This window comes from Neophocaena asiaeorientalis, unplaced genomic scaffold (genome assembly GCF_003031525.2).
Source record: "Neophocaena asiaeorientalis asiaeorientalis breed wild unplaced genomic scaffold, Neophocaena_asiaeorientalis_V1.1 scaffold59, whole genome shotgun sequence".
In the NCBI taxonomy this organism is placed as follows: Eukaryota; Metazoa; Chordata; class Mammalia; order Artiodactyla; family Phocoenidae; genus Neophocaena; species Neophocaena asiaeorientalis.
This window is the reverse complement of record NW_020174268.1, coordinates 8665313-8686359: the sequence shown is the minus strand read 5'-3', so window position 1 is coordinate 8686359 and position 21047 is coordinate 8665313. Positions and strand designations below refer to the sequence as shown.

The 21047-nt window shown below is 38.3% G+C and overlaps 1 protein-coding gene across 5 annotated transcripts in view; it reads left to right on the top strand.

Moving 5' to 3' along the window:
- NEK5 (NIMA related kinase 5) overlaps positions 1-21047 on the top strand; it is a 64073-nt gene that overhangs the window by 14764 nt on the left and 28262 nt on the right. For 4 of the 5 annotated variants that reach the window (XM_024755623.1, XM_024755622.1, XM_024755625.1 and 1 more), the window contains exons 4-15: positions 4394-4491; positions 6191-6274; positions 6358-6428; positions 7491-7577; positions 9444-9498; positions 10796-10996; positions 11074-11155; positions 12885-12997; positions 15009-15193; positions 17658-17724; positions 18566-18667; positions 19764-19850. In XM_024755623.1, the coding sequence (XP_024611391.1) occupies positions 4394-4491; positions 6191-6274; positions 6358-6428; positions 7491-7577; positions 9444-9498; positions 10796-10996; positions 11074-11155; positions 12885-12997; positions 15009-15193; positions 17658-17724; positions 18566-18667; positions 19764-19850 (1232 nt within the window). The remainder of the gene's footprint in view (positions 1-4393; positions 4492-6190; positions 6275-6357; positions 6429-7490; positions 7578-9443; positions 9499-10795; positions 10997-11073; positions 11156-12884; positions 12998-15008; positions 15194-17657; positions 17725-18565; positions 18668-19763; positions 19851-21047) is intronic. The other variant, XM_024755624.1, reaches the window with a different exon arrangement.

The window sequence follows — 21047 nt, the reverse complement described above, 5'->3', positions numbered from 1 at the left end:
TCTGAGCACTTCCGAACTCTTACTGACCGTTTCACTTGTGTGGCATTTGTAATAAGCTGTGTTATAACGTTAGTGTATATTCTTTATTTCCCTTGGTGAGATTGGAGGTTCTGTGAGAACAAGGATTGTTTCTTATGCCTTTTCCCCTTCCTAAAGTGCTTAATTTTTTTAAACAGGTGGAAAATTTGAGAGCACAAATGACCTTTCCGGGCAGGTCTAACCCCATTAAATATGAAATTAACAGTGGCTAGTGGGAAAAAAAGCATATTTAGAGCCTAATGATGCTCATGGACCTGAATAGTTCCTTCAGGATGGTTCGGCCATGATTAATCCTACATCAGTCAGTGAATTTCTTCCACTGAAAGCCCGTGTAAGGCTGAGTGAGTTAGATGCTGCTGGAAGGGAAGTAAAATGGAGCCCTTTTCGCTTAGTTTCCTTCCTTTGATTTCCCCATGGTTTTGAAATTGCCATCCCTTCATTGCTGTGGCAGCCCTTTCAATGACTGAGCTAAGACAAGTATTAATTCTCCCAAAAGTAATACATTCCTGAAAGTAACTGATCTCTAGGTAATCAGGGTATGTCAGGAAACATCTCAAAACCCTTCCTGCAATAATATACAATGGAGAAAAGACACTCTCTTCAATAAGTGGTACTTGGGAAAACTGGACAGCTACGTGTAAAAGAATGAAATTAGAACACTCCCTAACACCATACACAAAAATAAACTCAAGATGGATTAAAGACCTAATGTAAGGCCAGACACTATAAAACTCGTAGAGGAAAACATAGGCAGAGCACCCTCTGACATAAATCGCAGCAAGATCTTTTTTGATCCACTTCCTAGAGTAATGAAAATAAAAACAAAAATAAACAAATGGGACCTAATTAAACATAAAAGCTTTTGCACAGCAAAGGAAACCCTAAACAAAATGAAAAGACAGTCCTCAGAATGGGAGATAGTATTTGCAAACGAAGCGACCGACAAGGGATTAATCTCCAAAATATACAAACAGCTCATGTAGCTCAATATCAAAAAAACAACCCAATCAAAAAATGGGCAGAAGATCTAAATAGACATTCCTCCAAAGAAGACATACAAATGGCCAAAAAGCACATGAAAAGATGCTCAACATCACTAATTATTAGAGAAATGCAAATCAAAACTACAATGAGGTATCACCTCACACCAGTCAGAATGGCCATCATAAAAAATGTACAAGCTAAATGCTGGAGAGGGTGTGGAGAAAAGGGAACCCTCCTACACTGTTGGTGGGAATGTGTAAATCAGTGCAGCCACTGTGGAGAACAGTATGGGAAGTTCCTTACTGGTACAGCTACCATATGATCTAGCAATCCCACTCCTGGGCATATATCCAGAGAAAACCATAATTTGAAAAGATACATGCACCCCAATGTTCATTGCAGCACTGTTTACAATAGCCAGGACATGGAAACAACCTAAATGTCCATTGACAAAGGAATGGTTAAAGAAGATATGGTACATATATACAATGGAATATTACTCAGCCATAAAAAAGAATGAAATAATGCCATTTGCAGCAACATGGATGGACCTAGAGATTATCATACTAAGTGAAATAAGTCAGACAGAGAAAGACAAATATCTCATGATATCTCTCATATGTGGAATCTAAAATAATGGTATAAATTAACTTATTTACAAAACAGAAATAGAGTCACAGATGTAGAAAACAAACTTGTGGTTACCGAGAGGGAAAGAGGGGGGAGAGACACATTGGGAGATTGGGATTGACATATACACACTATATATAAAATAGATAACCAATAAGGACCTACTGTATAGCACAGGGAACTCTACTCAGTACTCTGTAATGGCCTATATAGGAAAAGAATGTAAAAAAGAATGGATATATGTATATGTATAACTGATTCACTTTGCTGTACACCTGAAACTTAACATAACATTGTAAATGAACTATACTCCAGTAAAAAATTTTAAAAACCCAACAAAACAAACAAACAAAAAAACAAAACCCTTTTTGGACTCTCTGGTCTTTCCTTCATGGCCTCTTGTTCTCTCTGCCTGTGTGTGTGCAGACTTCTGTTGTAACTCTTCTCACGTATATTGACTGATGCCCCGTCTAGACTGTCACCTCCTTATTCAGGAAGGATAGCTTATTTGCTTTTTATTCCTAGCACAGCGTTCCTTAGCATGTCTTCAATAAAAGTTTGTTGATGAGTGAATGGATCTGTCCCTTTAAGAGGAGAGGTGGACCAATGGAAGTGTTCTGTGAAAGAAGCACTCAGTTTGTGAATGAGAAGCAACCAAGGGCAGATGCTGTCAGGTTACCGATAGCGCCTTTAAAGTTGGCTTAAGCCAACCTAAGTGTCCATCAGCAGATGAATGGATAAAGAAGATGCAGCATATATATACAATGGAATATTACTCAGCCATAAAAAGAAACGAAATTGAGTTATTTGTAGTGAGGTGGATGGATCTAGAGTCTGTCATACAGAGTGATGTCAGAAAGAGAAAAACAAATACCGTATGCTAACACATATATATGGAATCTAAAAAAAAAAAATGGTTCTGATGAACCTAGGGGCAGGACAGGAATAAAGATGCAGACAGAGAATGGACTTGAGGACACGGGGAGGGGGAAGGGTAAGCTGGGACGAAGTGAGAGAGCGGCATGGACATATATACACTACCAAACGTAAAATAGATAGCTAGTGGGAAGCAGCTGCATAGCACAGGGAGATCAGCTCGGTGCTTTGTGACCACCTAGAGGGGTGGGATAGGGAGGGTGGGAGGGAGATGCAACAGGGAGGGGATATGGGGATGTATGTATATGTATAACTGACTCACTTTGTTATAAAGCAGAAACTAACACCATTGTAAAGCAATTATACTCCAATAAAGATGTTAAAAAAAAAATAAAGTTGGCTTAAGCTACTTGGAAGAAAGAGGTAGCAAATGATAGGTATTTGGCAAGAGATTCTGATGTTGAATGAATACTTAATAATTACAGGGCAAAATACTAGAAAGATTAACACTTGCTGATAAGCCTGCTTTTGTGCGATCATTTTGTGTTCCTTAGATATTTTTATGAAACCACTCCACAAACCTTTATTAAGCCCCTTCCACGTGCCAGGTACAGGGAATACAAAAGTACTAAGTATGGAGTCTGTCTTCAGGGAACCCGCAGACTAGTGGGAGAAACAAACAAGTTAGTAGAAGCCCTTATTCTAACAAGAGCCCATCTGGTTGTTGTTTGGTTAAAGAAAAAAGCTGATTGAGCAGGAAGTCATACAAACTTATTTTAATCTATAAATACACAATCATTTGCCAAACTTCTGACGTAAGACCAAGGCCTTGTCTTTGATTATGAGTCCACCGATTGGAGTTCGGAATCTTCTTTCGTACATAGGGCTCCCCCCACCCCCAATTTATAATTTCCAATTTCTTTTCTTTAGACTGGAGTAAGAATTTACAGGTACTCTCTGTGCCCAGTCTTATGAAAGCTTCCCCATTATTTTCCACTGCTTCCACCCAACATTTAGGTCAGTGACTTTTTTTTTTTTTTTTTTAGCTACTCACTTTTACTGAGTCCTCCGCGGGATTCAATGTAGTTTTTGTAGAAATAATCACATCTTCCTTTTCCCATTCATCAGTTGATGTAATAATTACAATAGCAAGTATAACTGGCATAAACAAATTAGGGAATGAACACAATGATCTTGGTAAGAATCAGTGAGAGCAGAGGTACCTGGGCATAGATGAGTCCAGAAGCCACCAGGGTAACCTTGAGCGGGCAGCGGTCATGAAGAGTGCCCTTCAATCTAGTGAGTAGGTCAGGCAGAGGTCAGTTAGAAGCGTGTCTACTGTACTCAACAAGGTTGAATAAGCCCCATATAAATAAAAGTTTATGCCCAAATTCAAGGGTGTATTAATTCTTCCTGAGGTGTTGAAAAAGATTCACAGCTGCTTTTTTATAGCAGATTTCCAATCTCCTGCAGGAATGTATTAAAAATAATTGCTCTCATTTATTGAACTCTCATTATGTGCAGGTATTGTTCTAAGTATGTGACATGGATTAAAAACCATTGAAAGGATTAAATGAGGAAAGATAAAACAATCCCAAGAGGAGTTTCTATATTATTATCTCCATCTTACAGATGAAATAACGAGGCACAGAGAAATTAAAATAACTTGCCCAGAGTCACAGAGCTAAGAAATTTAAGTGGTGAAGTGGGATTAGAGCCCAGTCCATCTCGATTCTACAGCCAGAGTCTTAAACTATTATGCACTGCATTTTTCTGCTACATTCTCCACCTTCTAGAACTTAAAGGCAAATAATTAGTAAATATTTGAAACCCATCCAGCACCGAATGATGCCTTTTCTTATAGAGAACAACAGGCTGTTTATTGTGATGGAGTACTGTGATGGAGGGGATCTCATGAAAAGGATCAAAAAACAACGGGGAGTGTTACTTAGTGAAGATCAGGTAAAAACTCTTCTAATTTGCCTTTTAATTTATATTGGGGGATTAAATTGATAATGTCGTAAGTAATAGACTGGTTATATGAAGCATGCTTTGTGGAAGAGAAATACAAACTATAAAATAATGGATCAGTATTCTTGATAGGTCTAGCCTAGAACATGTTTGCAATTGAACTTAAATTGAATCTCTTTTTGAGAGTGAACTTTGCTTCAGAAAGAACCGTGTCTTATTTTTGGACAATCTCATGTAGGATGCCTCTGAGATGAATCTTCATGGCGGAAAAAAAAAGTGAATGTGGATGTTCCTTAGCCATTTAAAATGTGATGTATTTATAGCTTCACTTTTCTTCCTTTTATCGTTGGGTACTCTGTTTTAAAATAGCTATCCCTCTTTGCTAGGGAGGATAGAAGCTCTTCTTAGCAATGGCTGTGTGGCTTCATTCGCTATTAAGAGGAGAGAAAAGGTGAAGAATAATGGCCTCAGGTCTCATTTTCTCTTTGCACAAACACATTTTTCTTCTATTCTCTGAGCTCCCTTTGATACCCTCTCGGGACTTGTACTCGTGAAGGAGACAGGTGTGTGGGGTTGGGACTGAAGAATTGGACTCAGGGCCTGTGTGATTGATGGGAAAGGCCACGGCCTCAGGCAGGGCACAGGAATGGCCTGCCATCTTTCTTTAGGGCATTTGTTTCCTCGTTCTCTTTTAGCATTTAAGAGCATCAGGCCCAAATAATTTCCTCCTAGAGTTAAATTGAATGTTGTTAAAAAAAAAAAAAAAAAAAAAGAATGTTGTGAATGTATGAATGATTAAAGAATCAGTATCTCTAACCTCTGTAAATTTAATCAAGCATTCTCCCTATGCTTATTTACATTATATATTAAATTCTGTATTTGCAGAAGCCCTCCTTTCTTCCTATCTAGGTATTTTTTTGCCGCATTTAATAAAAATACTTTTCTCTACACAATTTCGAACTACATTTCCCGTTTGGGGGAAAGAACTAAAATTACAACTGAATCTTAGTATCTGGAATGTAGCTTTTTTTCTGTTGTTTTCCTCTCTGTGTATAATTTGGTGGACAAAGAATCATTGAAATTTTAGAGTCATTTAAATAAATCTCTGTAGGTGTAGACATAGTTTAATAAAGAGGCTCATGGCCAGCTAAGAAAATCATATCTAAGAAATAAAATTAAACTTTAAAAAGTTTAAAAGTAAAATATTTCTTAGCTTTATATTATATACTTGTATGTTGATATTTCATTAAAAATTTTAATAACCTCACAGATTCTCTACTTCTTCCTCTTTCTCTCTTTGCCCTTGACACCCTCCTTCCACTGAAAAGGAAAAAGCAGTGGCACTAGGGTTATCAGGAAACAGAGCTGCTTGTCTACTCTCCTGATGCAGTTAGCAACCCAATGTTAAGAAAAAAGAAGATCATGACTTGCCTCCCTCTCTTTCTTGGTTCTGTTTATCTTTCTCTGTGTGCGGTGTTCCTTTTCATACCAACACGTTTGGATTGCCTTTTCACACCTCCATGTTTCTAACTGTAAAAAGAAAATAGTACGATAAGATGGTATACCTATTAGCTTCATTCATATAACCACACACACAAGTATATTATTCCTCTCTTCTTGTATGTTATCATGAAGACATTTCAGTGATCGCCAGACTCCTCACCAGTTTTGTTTCATGTTCCCTCTACAGATTCTGAGTTGGTTTGTACAGATTTCTCTAGGACTGAAACATATTCATGACAGGAAGATCTTACACAGGGACATAAAAACACAGGTAACAGCTCAGAGACAAAATCAAGACAGATCTTTTGTTTTCTTGAAATATCTCCAGCAACATAGCATTTTCTCCACTTACAGAACATTTTCCTTAGCAAGAATGGAATGGTTGCAAAGCTTGGGGACTTTGGTATTGCAAGAGTCCTGAACAAGTAAGTACTTTTTAAAAACACTTTCTTTCTGATCGTAACAGCCAAAATATGTATTTTTAGTTATCATGAATTAAGATATTAAGAGCTTGGTTTCCCAATAATTTTTGATAACTGTTTATATAAGTGTATTAAATCATTCAGATGCTACTTTGTCTGAGATTAAAATTTGCAGGTAGATAGGAGAAGGATGGTGGCGATGTATAGTGTGATATAAGCTGATCACATGAGATGTGACTGAAATGCGTATAAAGCTAGTGAGCGTTTCGTGAAACAGACAAATTCACACGTGCTGGGGGGAATGTATTGATGCAGCTGTTTTGGAAAACAGTTTGGTGGTAATAAATATCAAGAGATTTTTAAATGTTCCATTTCTGAGAATTTATTCGAAGGGGATAATTTGAAATCTGGAATAACTTAGATGCCTAATAATTGGGAAATGGTCACATTTCATAAAACTTAGCACAGCATGTACCTGAATATTATAAAGCCACTAACATTTATGATTTGGAAGACTTCTTGATAACGTGAGGACAAACTTTGTTATATTAAGTAAAAAAAAAAAAAAAGGGAATTCTGAATTTTAAATATGCTGTGATCACAGCTATGTGGAAAATATGCATGGAAAAAAGACAAGAAGGAAATATGTCAGAATTTTAACCTAGTTGTTTGGGGGTTTTAAGATTCTGAGTAAATTTTTTCTTCTTTATTTACTTTTATGTTTTCCAAATTTTAAATCATGAGATCGCATTACTTTAGTCACTGGAAAGAGGGAAGTTTTACATGTGAGGGTTTTGCAATGTAACAATGGTACCTCTTCGTGCAATCTTTAAGCCATAAAATTTTTTCTAATGTGTAGATTTTGGGGAGGTGAATTATAAGCTTAAAAATCAACGAATTTTATTACTATATTATTAATATACAGTGTTTTGCTTTATTTTAGTATGTGAATACATCAAATTTTGTGTCCACTTTTATACTTTTTTCTTGCATGTATGTATATGTCTTAAGCCCTTTCTTCAGTAATACACTGTGTTATTTTCTTATTTAATATAATTTTGCCAGTACCATGGAACTTGCTAGAACTTGTGTTGGAACGCCTTACTACTTGTCCCCAGAGATCTGTCAGAATAAACCCTACAACAATAAAACGTGAGTTGCTGACTTTTGGTTCGAAAGTCGCAGTAAAATCTGATGCATTCTTTCTTATGGTGCTTTTGTGATTTCATTTTCTTCCCCTGTGAAATGAGGCTCCCAGCGACTGTCTCTGACCACTTCAGTGTTCTCTGAAGGTTTTGAACTTATTTAGAAAAGAGACATTTCTTTTGAAGATGCCAGTGATAGAAAGAATAACATTGTAAATCGCAGTCACTGTGATGTCCATCTGTGTATTTGATTCTCATGCTTTCTAAGCCCTGTTTAGCCTGTTGCAGGAACGTGCTGTAAATGGGTCAGAAGACGGTGAGGCTGGTGACTGAGTACTGGTTTAGCAGCCAGGAATCCTAATATTGACTCAGTCGGCAACTGCACCAAGTCAGTCCATCTCTGTGGGCCTCAGTTCCCCTACCTGCAACAAAGAGAGCTGGTAATAGTTAGGGCATAGGTAGACAGGTAATTGTTCAGGCATCTTCCAGCTTTAAAATTCAGCTGGCTTTTATGTATGTGGTACCAGAGCGTACTGTCAGGAATAACAATATTAATAGACACAGTGATAAAAGATGAAGATGAGGCAGTTTTTACTTCCATGGAAGGAGAAGGAAAATTTTTCACTTTTGAAAGCTGTCTGCCAGTTGAACCAGTTGGCCTTGCAGGAAGACTGCGTTTCTTTGTGGAGTTAATTGTCTGTTTGTTTAGGAAAATACCCAAGGGACATTTGGCTGTTTTACTTTGAAAGAGAGGGCAAAGCCCTAAAAAAGAGTGGTAAACATTTCTCCACATAGTGAAAGAGCAGGCATTTCTTGGAGACAGCCTCTGACTTAGAGAAGGGGTGTGGCCTCAAGCTGAGCAGGAATGCAGCTTGGGTAGCCGGGGTAGAAGGGCAGGCTGTCCAGAGCAGAGCACAGTGCTACAAAGAGAGACCCCCTAGCTCCGCGGCATTGCTTTGTTTCCTTGTACTGCTTTTTTAAGGATTTGAGTCAACATTTAAATATGCTGGTCTGATGCTTTCGATCATTGGAAGATCCTAGCAGCAATGGTTATGAAACCAGATTCATTTGCCTGATGAACAGACAAGCCAAAGGCTGAGGCACCGAGGTTTGCAGCAGAGAAAGGGTTTATTCACAAGGCAGCCAAATGAGGAGACTGGAGTACACGTCTTAGATCTGCCTCCCTGAAGGTGAGGGGCTTGAGATATTTATGTGTGGTCTTCGGCGTGGGGAAAGAGGATTGGAGGTAGGGAAGAGGTGAGGTAGCTGGTGTTCTGGATAGACATATCTGAGTTACATCCTTCTTCATAGGATGCATGTTCAAAGATGGAGGTGTTTAGCATGATCAGAGGGTGGTGTTTTGGGCCCTCTGAGGTCAAAAGGTCATTCATTGGACACCTGCACAGGCCTAGTTTTAGCACATTTTCTTCAAGTTCATTGAGTACCAGATACTCTGGTCATCAGTTAGTCTAACTTTGGTTTTGTCAATAGCCTTGAATAGAATATTCCTTTCTAAATCAACCAGATGTCACCCTTTGAATCAAACAAATCCATGTTTGAGTTCTGCCTTCCTCCTCCAAGTTGCTCAGAATTCCACACATGTACACCTTTTCTTCGAGCTCATCACATGAAGTGAATATTGAGCCATCAGACTCTAGCAAGGCTTGTATACCTTTTCTTTGCTAGGATTCTGACAAACTACAAATTTTCCCTCTAGTCTCATTAAGAATTGATAATGTACTGAAAGCATTTGCGAAAACTTGTCAACCTATATAAAATTGTAAAGATGCACACATATAATGCACTGTAAGGATAAAGGTTTTCATTGAGAATTATTGATATTTCTTAGCATGTCAACTCTTATCTTACCCAGGGATATTTGGTCTCTTGGCTGCGTCTTATATGAGCTCTGCACACTCAGACATCCTGTAAGTATATTAATCATCAGGTTAATCTTGAGCTATTGAAAACTATATAAATGAAATTAACCTCTTGAGAGGAAAAGGTTAATGTTTGGTTTTATTAGATTGTTAAAAATTATATGGACAAGCTGTTAACAAGAATGACAGCTCCATATATACCGACATGGAAAGATATCCAAGCCATATTATAAAGTACAAAATCCAAGTTGGAGAATAGTACATGTAGCATATTTCCATACAAATAAGTTGTGTGTGAACGTATCAATACATAATCAGCAAAGGGAAAAGGTGCATGGGGCGAAGATTGTCGGAAACCAGGCACAAGCTTCCAAGAGCCTTTCCCAGTAGAGTCACACAGGAGGCACTGATTTCTCCAGCAACAAGTTGTGACAGTACATGTGAAATGTAATCTACCAGGGAAGCTCATTCGAGACCCCGTGTCCAGGGTTTTTGTTGGGACTGGTCATGTAGGCACCTCTGCCTAGCAAGTGCCAGGCTTCTAGATTCCCAGGAAGAAAGCAGGTATTCAGCATAAACCATGTTGTTTGCACAGTGTGGGGAAAAAGAGAGCCACTCGGAACATTTTGGGAATAGTGAGAACTCTCCTGAAATCCAAGTTCCCAGATGCCAGCCAAGGGCCAATGTAAGCAGGCCTTTCTAAGGATAGCAGTCTTAGACCATCTGCGTTACCTCTTTTGTACACAGCTGTCGTTTTGTTGTTATTGTTATTATCATTATTTTCAAATAGTAAGTGTCAGATAGTAAGTGTCTAAGCCAAACCTGATCTTTTCTGCCACACCATTCTGCCCAACATCATCATTATGTGTAAATAATGATGATTTCATACAATGGAACGTTTTCTGGTTTATGAAGAATTTTTGAGGAAATGGTTTACGTTATGTTAATTTAAAAAGCAAGATATAAAATTTCATATTGTTATGATCTCAACTTTGTGAAATAAACATTATTTTTAAAAAGACTAGAAGGAAATATACCTCTGGGTGGTGAAATTGTATGTATTTTGCCTGTTTATAATTTCCTATACTTTCCAGTTTTTTAGAATGAGTAAATATTTTGATAATAAGAAAAAAACTAAAAAAACCCTTTTTTAAGTAGGACGACATTTCATTGAATAACCGCCTACAGTATCTACTCATGAAAGATTAGTTGATGGAAACAGTTCAGGGTAGACCATAGTGCTTCTAATTAAGGCTGTCTAACATTGTTTTGTTTCTTGATATTACTATAAATACTAGCATTGAATTTTCCTCTGATTTAGTATCACCATTCCTTGTCTTTTCAGTTTGAGGGTAACAACTTACACCAGCTGGTTCTGAAGATTTGTCAAGCTCGTGTTCCCCCAATATCTCCAAGGTTTTCCCATGACCTACAGTCCTTAATATCCCAGCTCTTTGAAGTATCTCCCCGAGCTCGACCATCCATTAGTTCCATTTTGAAAAGGCCCTTTTTAGAGAATCTTATGGCCAAATACTTGACTCCCGAGGTGAGTTTTGAGGTGATTCTGTTTGGATTTTGACAGAATTTTTTACTAGCAGGTCCTGACACACTGTTTGATTTTAGGTCATTCAGGAAGAATTCAATCACACCCTCAGACATAACGCAAGATCGTCTGCTTCTCGACCTGCTGGGAAGGTGGTCCCAGGTAAGAATGATTTAACCGTGCAATCAAAAAACATTTATTGTGTCTCACGCAATGATTTATAATATATGGCTGATAACTTTAGCAGAGAAATTCCTCCAGATATGTTGAACATGGACATTTTAAAAATATGGGCAGTATAAGCAGAAGAAAAATTATCTTGTCATGTGGTGACCTGGGGGCGTGCCTGTATATCTAGTTTATGCATGACCTGGAGGATTCATCTCCTCTCTTCTCATCAGTCCGGAAAACTTGATGAAGCAGTGGATTTGCTGATAAAGAGATGCGCAAAGAGGTAGAATCTAAACTTAACTTTTGTGTAGGGAAGGGATAGAGAGTCAAAGAAGGTTCACAGACAGACATGGAATCATGAAATGAGGCTTATTTTTCTGAAATAGAATGGACTGGTGATTAAGAGTTCTTCTGCAGAGGCCTGTTGGAGCTGAAGTTAGGATCTTGGACCTAATTGGTAACAGTGGGAGAACGTTATTATGTGACTCCCAAAGAAAGCGGCTGATAGTTTATGGTAATGATAAATGGAGAAGCAGTTGTAGTGGTGGAGTTAGGAATCAGCTGATGAAGTACTGTGTGTGTGTGTGTGTGAAAGAGAGACAGACAGACAGACATTAAAGAGAAAAATTACTAATTCAATTGATAATTGTGAAATAAGAGCATCAGGATTTTTAGCCATAACCAAATGTCTCAACTTTAAGGATGAGAAGTAGAAAAGCTCTCCAAGGAACAGTGATAGGGGAATATTATCCACTGTGATGGAGAAACTAAAAGTGAGAAAAGTTATAAAGGGAAAGTGAATTAATGATTCTTCCATGTTTAATTTCGTTTGCCATCGTTATATATTAGTCTAGATTGAGCATGTTTAGAAAGTAGATAAGTAGAGGACGAGAGAAAGTGTATTGTCTACATTTCTAATATAGGACAGATAGGAAAACAAGAACACATTTTTTTTCTATTTATTTTTGGCTGCGTTGGATCTTCGTTGCTGCGTGCAGGCTTTCTCTAGTTGCGGCGAGCTGGGACTACTCCACGTTGTGGTGCACGGGCTTCTAACTGCAGTGGCTTCTCTTGTTGCGGAGCACGGGCTCTAGGCACGCGGGCTTCAGTAGTTGTGGCTCGTGGGCTCTAGAGCAGAGGCTCAGTAGTTGTGGCACATGGGCTTAGTTGCTCCGTGGAATGTGGGATCTTCCCGGACCAGGGATCAAACCTGCTTCCCCTGCACTGGCAGGCGGATTCTTAACCACTGTGCCACCAGGGAAGTCCCAAGAACACATTTTGAAGGTGACAAACACAAATATATTCGAAGACCTACTCATCCATTTCAAACAACAATGCAACATGAATGCTGTGGCCTGATAACCCAAGCTCTGATGACTACATTTAATTACTTGTAATTAAATTAATTTAGTTAATAACTTAATTACTAAATATGCCATTATGTTATGCATATTGTTTCCATAAATGTTAATTCCCCAATTTTTAAAAAGTAGTGTTATATATTACTGGAAATATGTAAAGGAACACTGGAAAAAATGGTTTCCTCCATTCAAAGAAAATGTGTAGTAATTTTCCATCAGCACTTCTCTCCATGGGTATAAATGTCTCTGGTTAAAGAGAGCTTACTGTGTTATGAAATGCCCCTTATACTCTCACAAGCATAGTATTAATGATGTGGACATTTTTTTTTAATTAAGTTGTTTTATTTTGGTTAAATAAGATTTTAAAATGCAGAAAGTGAGATTCCAGGGAAAGTGCCTGCCAAGATCAAGGAGGAAGGAGATATATAGAAGTGAATGGAGACCACCAGCTGGAGCCCAGAAGCCCATATCTGTAAGTCATGCTAAACCCTTACTCTGTTTTTTTTAGTGGATGGCATATTCTACAGAACTACTTGCACATGTTCATGAGGTACAAGGTCATTACTTTGGGGTTCACTAGTTTTGTGCTTGTAATAAGATTCTGTAATGAACATTAAAGTGGTACTTCATGGGACAGCTCCAAGTTGTTATTTTTAACAATGCTGTATTTCCTTATAAGTATTCTATACATTAGTTTTGGTTTTCTTTTTATAATTAAATTCTTTTAATTCCTTTAAGTAAATAAGGTTTTTCTATATAGGACAAGTGAGTAGCATAGTGGCGGAAAACATGCATTTCATACTCTTAATTCTGATGTTATATATAATTGAGAAATTTTTATTATATAATCATTGATTTTTTTCCCCCAGAGTTTCTTCATGCCAGTTATTTGAATCCACTTCAGCAGAATGTTGAATCTTTTAGTTTATGCTAGTGAAATGCTTCTGGTACATAAAAATGGCTATTGTATTTTAATTGAAAAATTGTATTTTAAAAGAAGGCTTATGGTAAAAAAAAAAAAAAGAAGAAGGCTCATGGTATAAAGTATGTTGTGATTTAGAGTACTCGGTAGCAAGCCCTGTAGGAGACAAAAAAAAAACAAAAACAAACGTCTAAAAGACTCATGGATGGATGGAGTTAGGCGAACCCATTGACATTTTCTTAATCCTTTGAAAGTTTCTCCTAATGCAGTGAAATGAATGGGTCTGCACAGGAGCCATCTCTGATGTTCTCATTACCATTTGGGACTTCAGAGAAAATCCTAAAGAAGCTGTTTTTTCCTTCTAATACTTTTCTCTATTTCTAGCCATTTTTCAAGTAATTAGTAGTAACTTCTTTGTAAAAACATTGTAAAACTAAGAAAACGACTTCACACTTTAAAGATTTTTAAAATAAATATACAATCCATGTTTAGACTGATAAGGAAAATTATATACATTTACTTTAATATTTGAATAGAACTATATAAATGTGTCATTTTTGTAAGTTAAAGATGGTTAAATATCTACAATTCCATATGGTTCATATGTATATATATATGAGCCATATAGCATTAAAAAGAACAAAGAATGTAATGTGTTACTTCTTTACAGTGAGTAAATTTCAGTTTTAACCACTTGTTTGGTTATTCGTATTTCCAGTTATAAGTTCCAGACCTTTCCATAAGTTTGATCTTCGTTTTTTCTTTTGTTAGCAACTGTTAAGTGGACAGCATGGTCACCATAAATTGACCCTATTTTGCTATTTAGCAAGAGGGTCTTGACTTGTTTTCATATGTTAATCTGGTCTGATTCTTGTCTTCCAGCTCAGTGGCCTCTACTAAGGAATGCTAAGATAAACATTTGTTTCTGGTTCTCCTCTCATTCTGTTCTGGTTGGGAAGGGTGGTGAGGCATAGCTTGAGATGGTCTTAAGCTGGTCACAGCTGTTACATGACTTTCCTTGTGTTTACACGGGAAGAATCGACTCTGAGTGATTCAGCATCTTCTTTCCTTCCAGTCATGTTGCCATTTTGTATTTAGTAAATTTATCAGAACCTAAACGTTTTGCAAATCCCCAAATCTGTGAGTTGCACAATACAGTGTTCTCCCATAAAGTCTAGTAAGGTGTAAATAAATTTATGAAAAATAAGAAATAATAATGGTGAGTTTAGTTTCAGATCTTGGGTTGGATAGATACTCACTCACTAAGTGTTTCTGATACACTAGCCATGAAGTATACATGACTCATATTCACACCTTAGCAAAATTATAAACTACTGCACTACAGTACTTAGACTTCTAAAACATTTTTCAGTTCTAGGATTTGGGGATTCTAAGATTCCTCAAAAACAAGTCTAGAGCAAAAAGAAGATAGCGCCAATGCCTTGTCATAGCTATGGTCACTATCAAACTGTCAGTTGTTATAGACTTTAATCATGTATTTTAAAAATATCTCTCTTCTTTTTTTTTTTTTTTTTTCTCTCTCTTCTTTTTAATCCCTCAGATAAAAATGGTAGAAAGGCCCAAACTTGCTGCAGTGTGTGGACATTATGACCATTATTATGCTCAACTTGACTTGTTGAGGAAGGGAGCCAATGGACAAAATTACCCCTATGTTCCTCAAAAAGATACCAGAGTTGAGGAGAATTATAATCAGGAAGAAAGCCGCAGTCCATCTTCAGGTCAATGGTAATGTCATAGTCTACTTAAACTCGGGTCCTCTGAAAATAGTTTGCTATATCAACATTTATTCTGAAGTCCTTCCAAATTCTCCTAAAACATCTTTGAAGAACTTCCAGTCTCTTCACTTAAAATACTTAATTCACAGTTCCCTTGACCCTCTTTCATCTTAACTTTGATGTAGCTAATCTTATTCAGGTAGCCATTTGACTGTGGGAACAGATTAATGCTCTTTGAATTTTTAATGTCTTTTCTTTTTCCTGGTAAATTCCACTATCTGGGAGTGATGAAAATAGTTGTATATGTATCATTTCCAAATATTTATTAATATTAATAATAATTGAATTGTAATCAAATTATAATTTGACACCTACTGAAAAGTGAAATATATTTCATTTAGCATTTATATTCTTGGGATTTTTCAGAATATGGATGTATTAGAAAGAAAATAATATAATTATGGTGTACTTTCAAAAAGTTTACTCCATAACAAATTTCTACAGATCTACAATACTTGTTATGGTTTTTTTCACACTGATGTCAGTGTTCTATGATCAGAATGATTGACACCCATCCACAGCCCTGAAGACCTAAGTCTGAGGGGCATGTTTTAAAAATGATTTTGCCATCACATTTTTTCTTTCAGTGTTGGGAATTTGCTAACTTTTGGTGTCTGTGGTTATTTATTGTTGAAAGTTTGGACAAACAATGAAACATATGAGTCTATATGATGGTGATCTCGTCAGATAGCTAATGAACATTAGATAAACAAGAATAATAAAAGAATGATTTCTCCAGAAATGCATGATGGGAAAAGTAGACATTTTATTTTTAAAGATATTGGGTGCGGTTATGGTTTTTTTCCATCTTCATAACATATTTTTAATGACCTCCATGATCATCAAAAGTTATGTGTTCCATTAGTTCAAATTATAATATTCATATAGGACTCAACTAATGAGTGACATATTTTACATAAGAACTAGGTACAGGCACAAAGCTCCCTTTCCCTTTTCTCAGCCACTGGGAAACTGTGTCTTCCACCGTTTGTCTAGATATGAGAGCTGTCAAACTATCAATTATTTTGATTATGTATGATTGTATCTTCCAAACTCTCACATAAAATGGTAGAAAGGTCCTTCTCTTCCCTGTATGCTGCTGCCCATCATCTTACGGTGTTTCAGGATGCCCCTCTGATGACTGGCAACCCCTCCTCATTGTTATTCCAAGCCCCCTGCCCAGCTTTCTCTCTATCAGAGCTCCAATTCCATGGGAATCAAGTCTTGATGTACTCGTCTGGAGGAAGAAGAACCTATAGAGGGTTGGGGAGAGAAGGAAAGACAGAGAGAGAGAGAGAGAGACAGCGAGAGACAGCGAGAGAGAGAGAATGTCTCTTGAACAGCCCCTGGATAACGGAATAGTTTTTCTCATGGAGATAAGTTTCTGAGAGGAGTGCTACATGTTAGCCCTCATCTGAGTCAAACACAATCAGTGTGTCAGACGCTGCTCAGGAACCTTCACAGAACTTGTCTCTTCTGATCCTCACATCACCCCCTGTGAGATTGGTATTGTACCCATTTTACAGATGGGGAACTAAGGCCCAAAGACCGTAACTAGCTTATGATTTCATCATATTTCTAAACAACTGATTTATTAACTTGACTCTTCAGAAACTGGGGACCACTCATCCTGATGTGCCTAAATGAGTTTCTGAAATGGCAGTTCTGTCTTTGGAGCCCAGGAAGTTGCTAGAATTCCAAAGAACTTTATCACTAGCTCATACTATGATCTGAAATGTGGTAGCTTTTGTTTAGCAATCTGTAATTACAGAAATTCTTGTAGGAAATTCTGAAAAAAAGATAGATATCTAGAACATAGGTACAAACCTGAAAATAGTTTGACTAGAATTGACCAGAATTGTGCTGGAAAAATACTTAAAACATTGTGAGAGATGGAGAAAGCCTCATTTCTTTATTCATTAAGGCATTTGTGAGCCAGCGTGAGGAGCAGAGGTGAAGGGAGGGGCCCCCATCCTGCTCTAAGGAGCTCAGAGTATCGTGCAGCCAACAGACGAGCAGCTATCAGTGCAGTCAGGGTGACAAGGCTATAGATTAGATACCTGCACACAGAATGAGAAGCTCCTGCTACGGGTTTTTTCTCTTTCCCATCGACATGTTATAGACTATGGGTGGACTGATTCCTGCCCTGAAGAAAAATCATTGTAACAGAATATTTTTCGGTTCTATCCTGTCCTGCATCCCCAGTTTTACTGTTCTCTTTACCTCCCTTTCTTCTTGATTTCAAAGATATCTTCTTTTGCAATGTACACGTTTGTAACTTTGAATTACTTCTCGAACTCGGAACGTCACAGGTGAATTGTGAGTCTCATTACAAAGCTGAAAATTCACTTGTCGAATTGGTGCCTATGATGAGTTAAAATTTCTACTCAGGCTGAACGTTTGTATTTCCTAAGGCTTGCTGAATACCTTCAGAGGAAATGTGAAGCTCAACGACATAAGCTGAAAGTGGAAAAGCAATTGGTAAGTAAAATACCAAATATAAGAGGCCATCAGGAATTTTCTAATGCTTTCTCTGTTCACAAATACTCATGGATCCCCAAGTCAAAGACGATTCCACATAGATGATTAAGACTATTCTCCACTTTCCCCGGTTTTTAATAGCTAAAGAAGAATAATGGGAATAGGCTTCAGTTAGGGTCTGGGAAGCCTAGTCCCTTCCCTGGCTCCATCACTTGCTATGTGACCTTAGGCAGGACATGCCACCTCTCTGAACCTCAATTTCCTTTTCTATGAAAGCTGTAGATGGGCTTCAAGGTCCCTTTCAGTGCTGCAATTCTTTGATTCTATTTTATTAGAATTCTACACATTTTCAAAGAGGGATTACTGTATTTTATTTGAAATGAAAGTTAACCTTTACTCTTAAGTATAGTGTCAAAATTCTGGGGCTGAGCGAGCTTGGATACACCTCCTATTTGTATTGCTCTTATTTTGAACTGCTCAAAAGTTCTAATTCCCTTCCCCTACCTAATCTCATGCTCCAGGGGTTGCTAAACTTTTACAGAACTTGGATTTCCCAATTATAACTTAGCAGTTCAGAAAATGAATCTCGGTGTCTCACATGGTAGCGTAAAATATTTATTGCTTAGACTAAACAGCACAAATGGTTTTATTTTCTTTACTTTTTAAATGTTTCACACTTAAACTAAGAAAATTCTACTGCTCAGTATTTAAAAAGAAACAAAACTCCCAAATACTGAGATTGATGATATCATTATTGTTTAAAGGATGGGGGTCAAGGTCAAATCATAAGATGTTTCCAAAATGCAAGTACGCTTTATAAATTATTTCATTCTCATAATAGGGTATTCGTCCATCTTCTGCTGAGAGACAAAAGCTAGGAAGTAACGGGGAAGAGCCTGGATTCCAGGAGCTGCAGTTCAGGAGAAATGAAAGGAAGGAGCAGGTTAAAAACTGTCTGCTTCCAGGGCTACCGTTGTACTTCTCTCATTGTCTTTGGTACTGTAACGGGATGTTGCTTTTAGCATCTACGGTGCACCCGAGAGAGCCCGTTACACAAACACTTGTCGGACACAGTGGTGTGGTGCGCCATGCTGGGGTTCAGGGGAGAGAGAGAGATGTATTTCACCTTCTCAGAGAATGCAGTGTCGATGCGTTCATAAGGCTTTTTACCTCAGATTGATAAAGTAACTGTCCCTCCTGAACATTTTTGAAATTTGTATTAGTTCCCTAGGGCTGCCTTACAACAAACCCGGCAGTTTAAAACGACAGAAATGTATTGTCGCACAGTTCTGGAGGCTTGAAGTCCAAAGTCAAGGTGTCAGCAGGGCCACGCTCCCTCTGAAACCTGGAGGGGAATCCTTCTTTGCCTTTTGCTAGCTTCCGGTGGTTGGTCCATGATGTTCGGATGCCCTGGTTTGCAGGGCCACAACTCCAGTCTCTGCCACCGGACGTGGCCTCCTCCTGGTGTGGGCCGTCTTCTTAACAGGACACCTGCCGTAGGCATTAGGGACCCACTCTGCCCCAGCGTGACCACGTCTCAGCTTAACTACCCACATCTGCAATGACACTGTCTCCCAATAAGATCACATTCTGAGGTCCTGGGGCTTAAGACTCCAATGTATCTTTTGAGGTGGGGGGGACAAAATTCAACTTATAACAGGATTATATATAAAGTAATTGTATGTCAGTAATGCATTTGGGGTTATATATAAAAATGAGATTGTCCCCAGAGGCCGTATCCTCACTGGGGGGAAGTACCACAGCCAAAGTGTAAGGCAAATGATAATTTTCGCGAGCAACAGCTCTTCCCTTACTATATATCACACATTTCTAAATTCATAGGCTGTCCTGGGGACTTCCCTGGCGGTCCAGTGGTTAAGACTGTGTGCTTCCACTGCATGGGAACTACGATCCCGCATGCTGCGAGGTGCGGCCAAAAACACAAAATAAAATAAAAATAAAGTCATAGGCTGTCTAGAGATTATTCTGTCAGGTTGTTCACAAACATTTACCATCTCGGGATTGGGATTGCTTTCCAGGAATACTGGAAGCAGCTAGCAGAAATACGCCAACAGTACCACAACGACGTGAAAGAAATTAGAAAGAAGATGGAGTGTGAACTGGAGGTAAATAAATTCATTCTTCTAAAGGAAGCGTTGCTCTATTGATTCAGAGCTAACTCAACTGAGCAGGTATTAAAAGTAATGCTCTTCTCATCGAAAAGATAAACTTTATCATGCAAACTTTAAGTAGGAAAGCTGTCAGATTTAATGGAAGCCTCACTTTATTATGGTTTACTTGAGGCTGCACCAAGTGATGGGGCTGCCAGTCTCAGTTAAGAGTGGCTGTTATTAAAAGTACGCTCGATCATCTTCCCCATGAATCAGTCAATAAGTATTGACTGAGCGGTACTTTACTCGGGAACTGGATTAGATGCAGGAAGTAAGTTCATGCCCGTTGGGTAGGAAAAGAGACGAGCGTTTACTGAGTTCAGCTATACTGGAATAGTCTCACATGCAGGGGTAAGATTTGAGAGTCCATATAAGGCAACATTTGAGTGCAGTGGAGATGATTTTTGAAAAAATCCCTTGAAGGCGCCACCCTGGAAACTCATTCTTCCAATTCTCAGATCATTGCTTTTTCAGTAGAGCTCCAGATGAGATAGCTGGCCCGTGTCTGGAGACCACAATGCATGAAATACATCCCCATGTTTAATTAGAAACACCCTCAGCGCCCAGGAATGTTCCTCCTATGACGGGCTGGTGGGCACCGAGGGCAGCCGAGGACACAGCCGGCCTCTCCTCTCACACGCACTTGAACTACACACTCATTGTGTAGAACCTGCCCACACTACTGAAATTGATCTTTCCCTCTCACCCTGCCCCACCCCTGAGGGCATACAGACGAACTAGTATAGGTGAAATGAACATACGGTACCATTCAATTGTATGCACTGGGCTCTGAACTAGAGCTTTCATATACATATCTCCTTTACTTATAGCAGAAGTTAAATAACTCACCCAAAGTCACTTAGATATTACAAGGCAGACTAAATAAATATCTGGTTCTAAAACCTCTACTCTTTCTAAATAGTTAAATAAATAGTTGGAAAGATATGAAGCAATAATCCAATAAGGCTGAATCTGGTTAAGCCCTGTGAGTGCACGGGAGTGAAGATGAGTGGTACAAGCAGGTGGAGGATTTTTCTGAAAGAAGAGAGATGGGGCCAAAACTGGGTCTGAGAAGAAGAGTAGAATTTGGAGAGGCAGAGCTAAGGAAGAGGGCATCTGAAGGAACCACGCAAAGCTTCATGGCAAATGCCA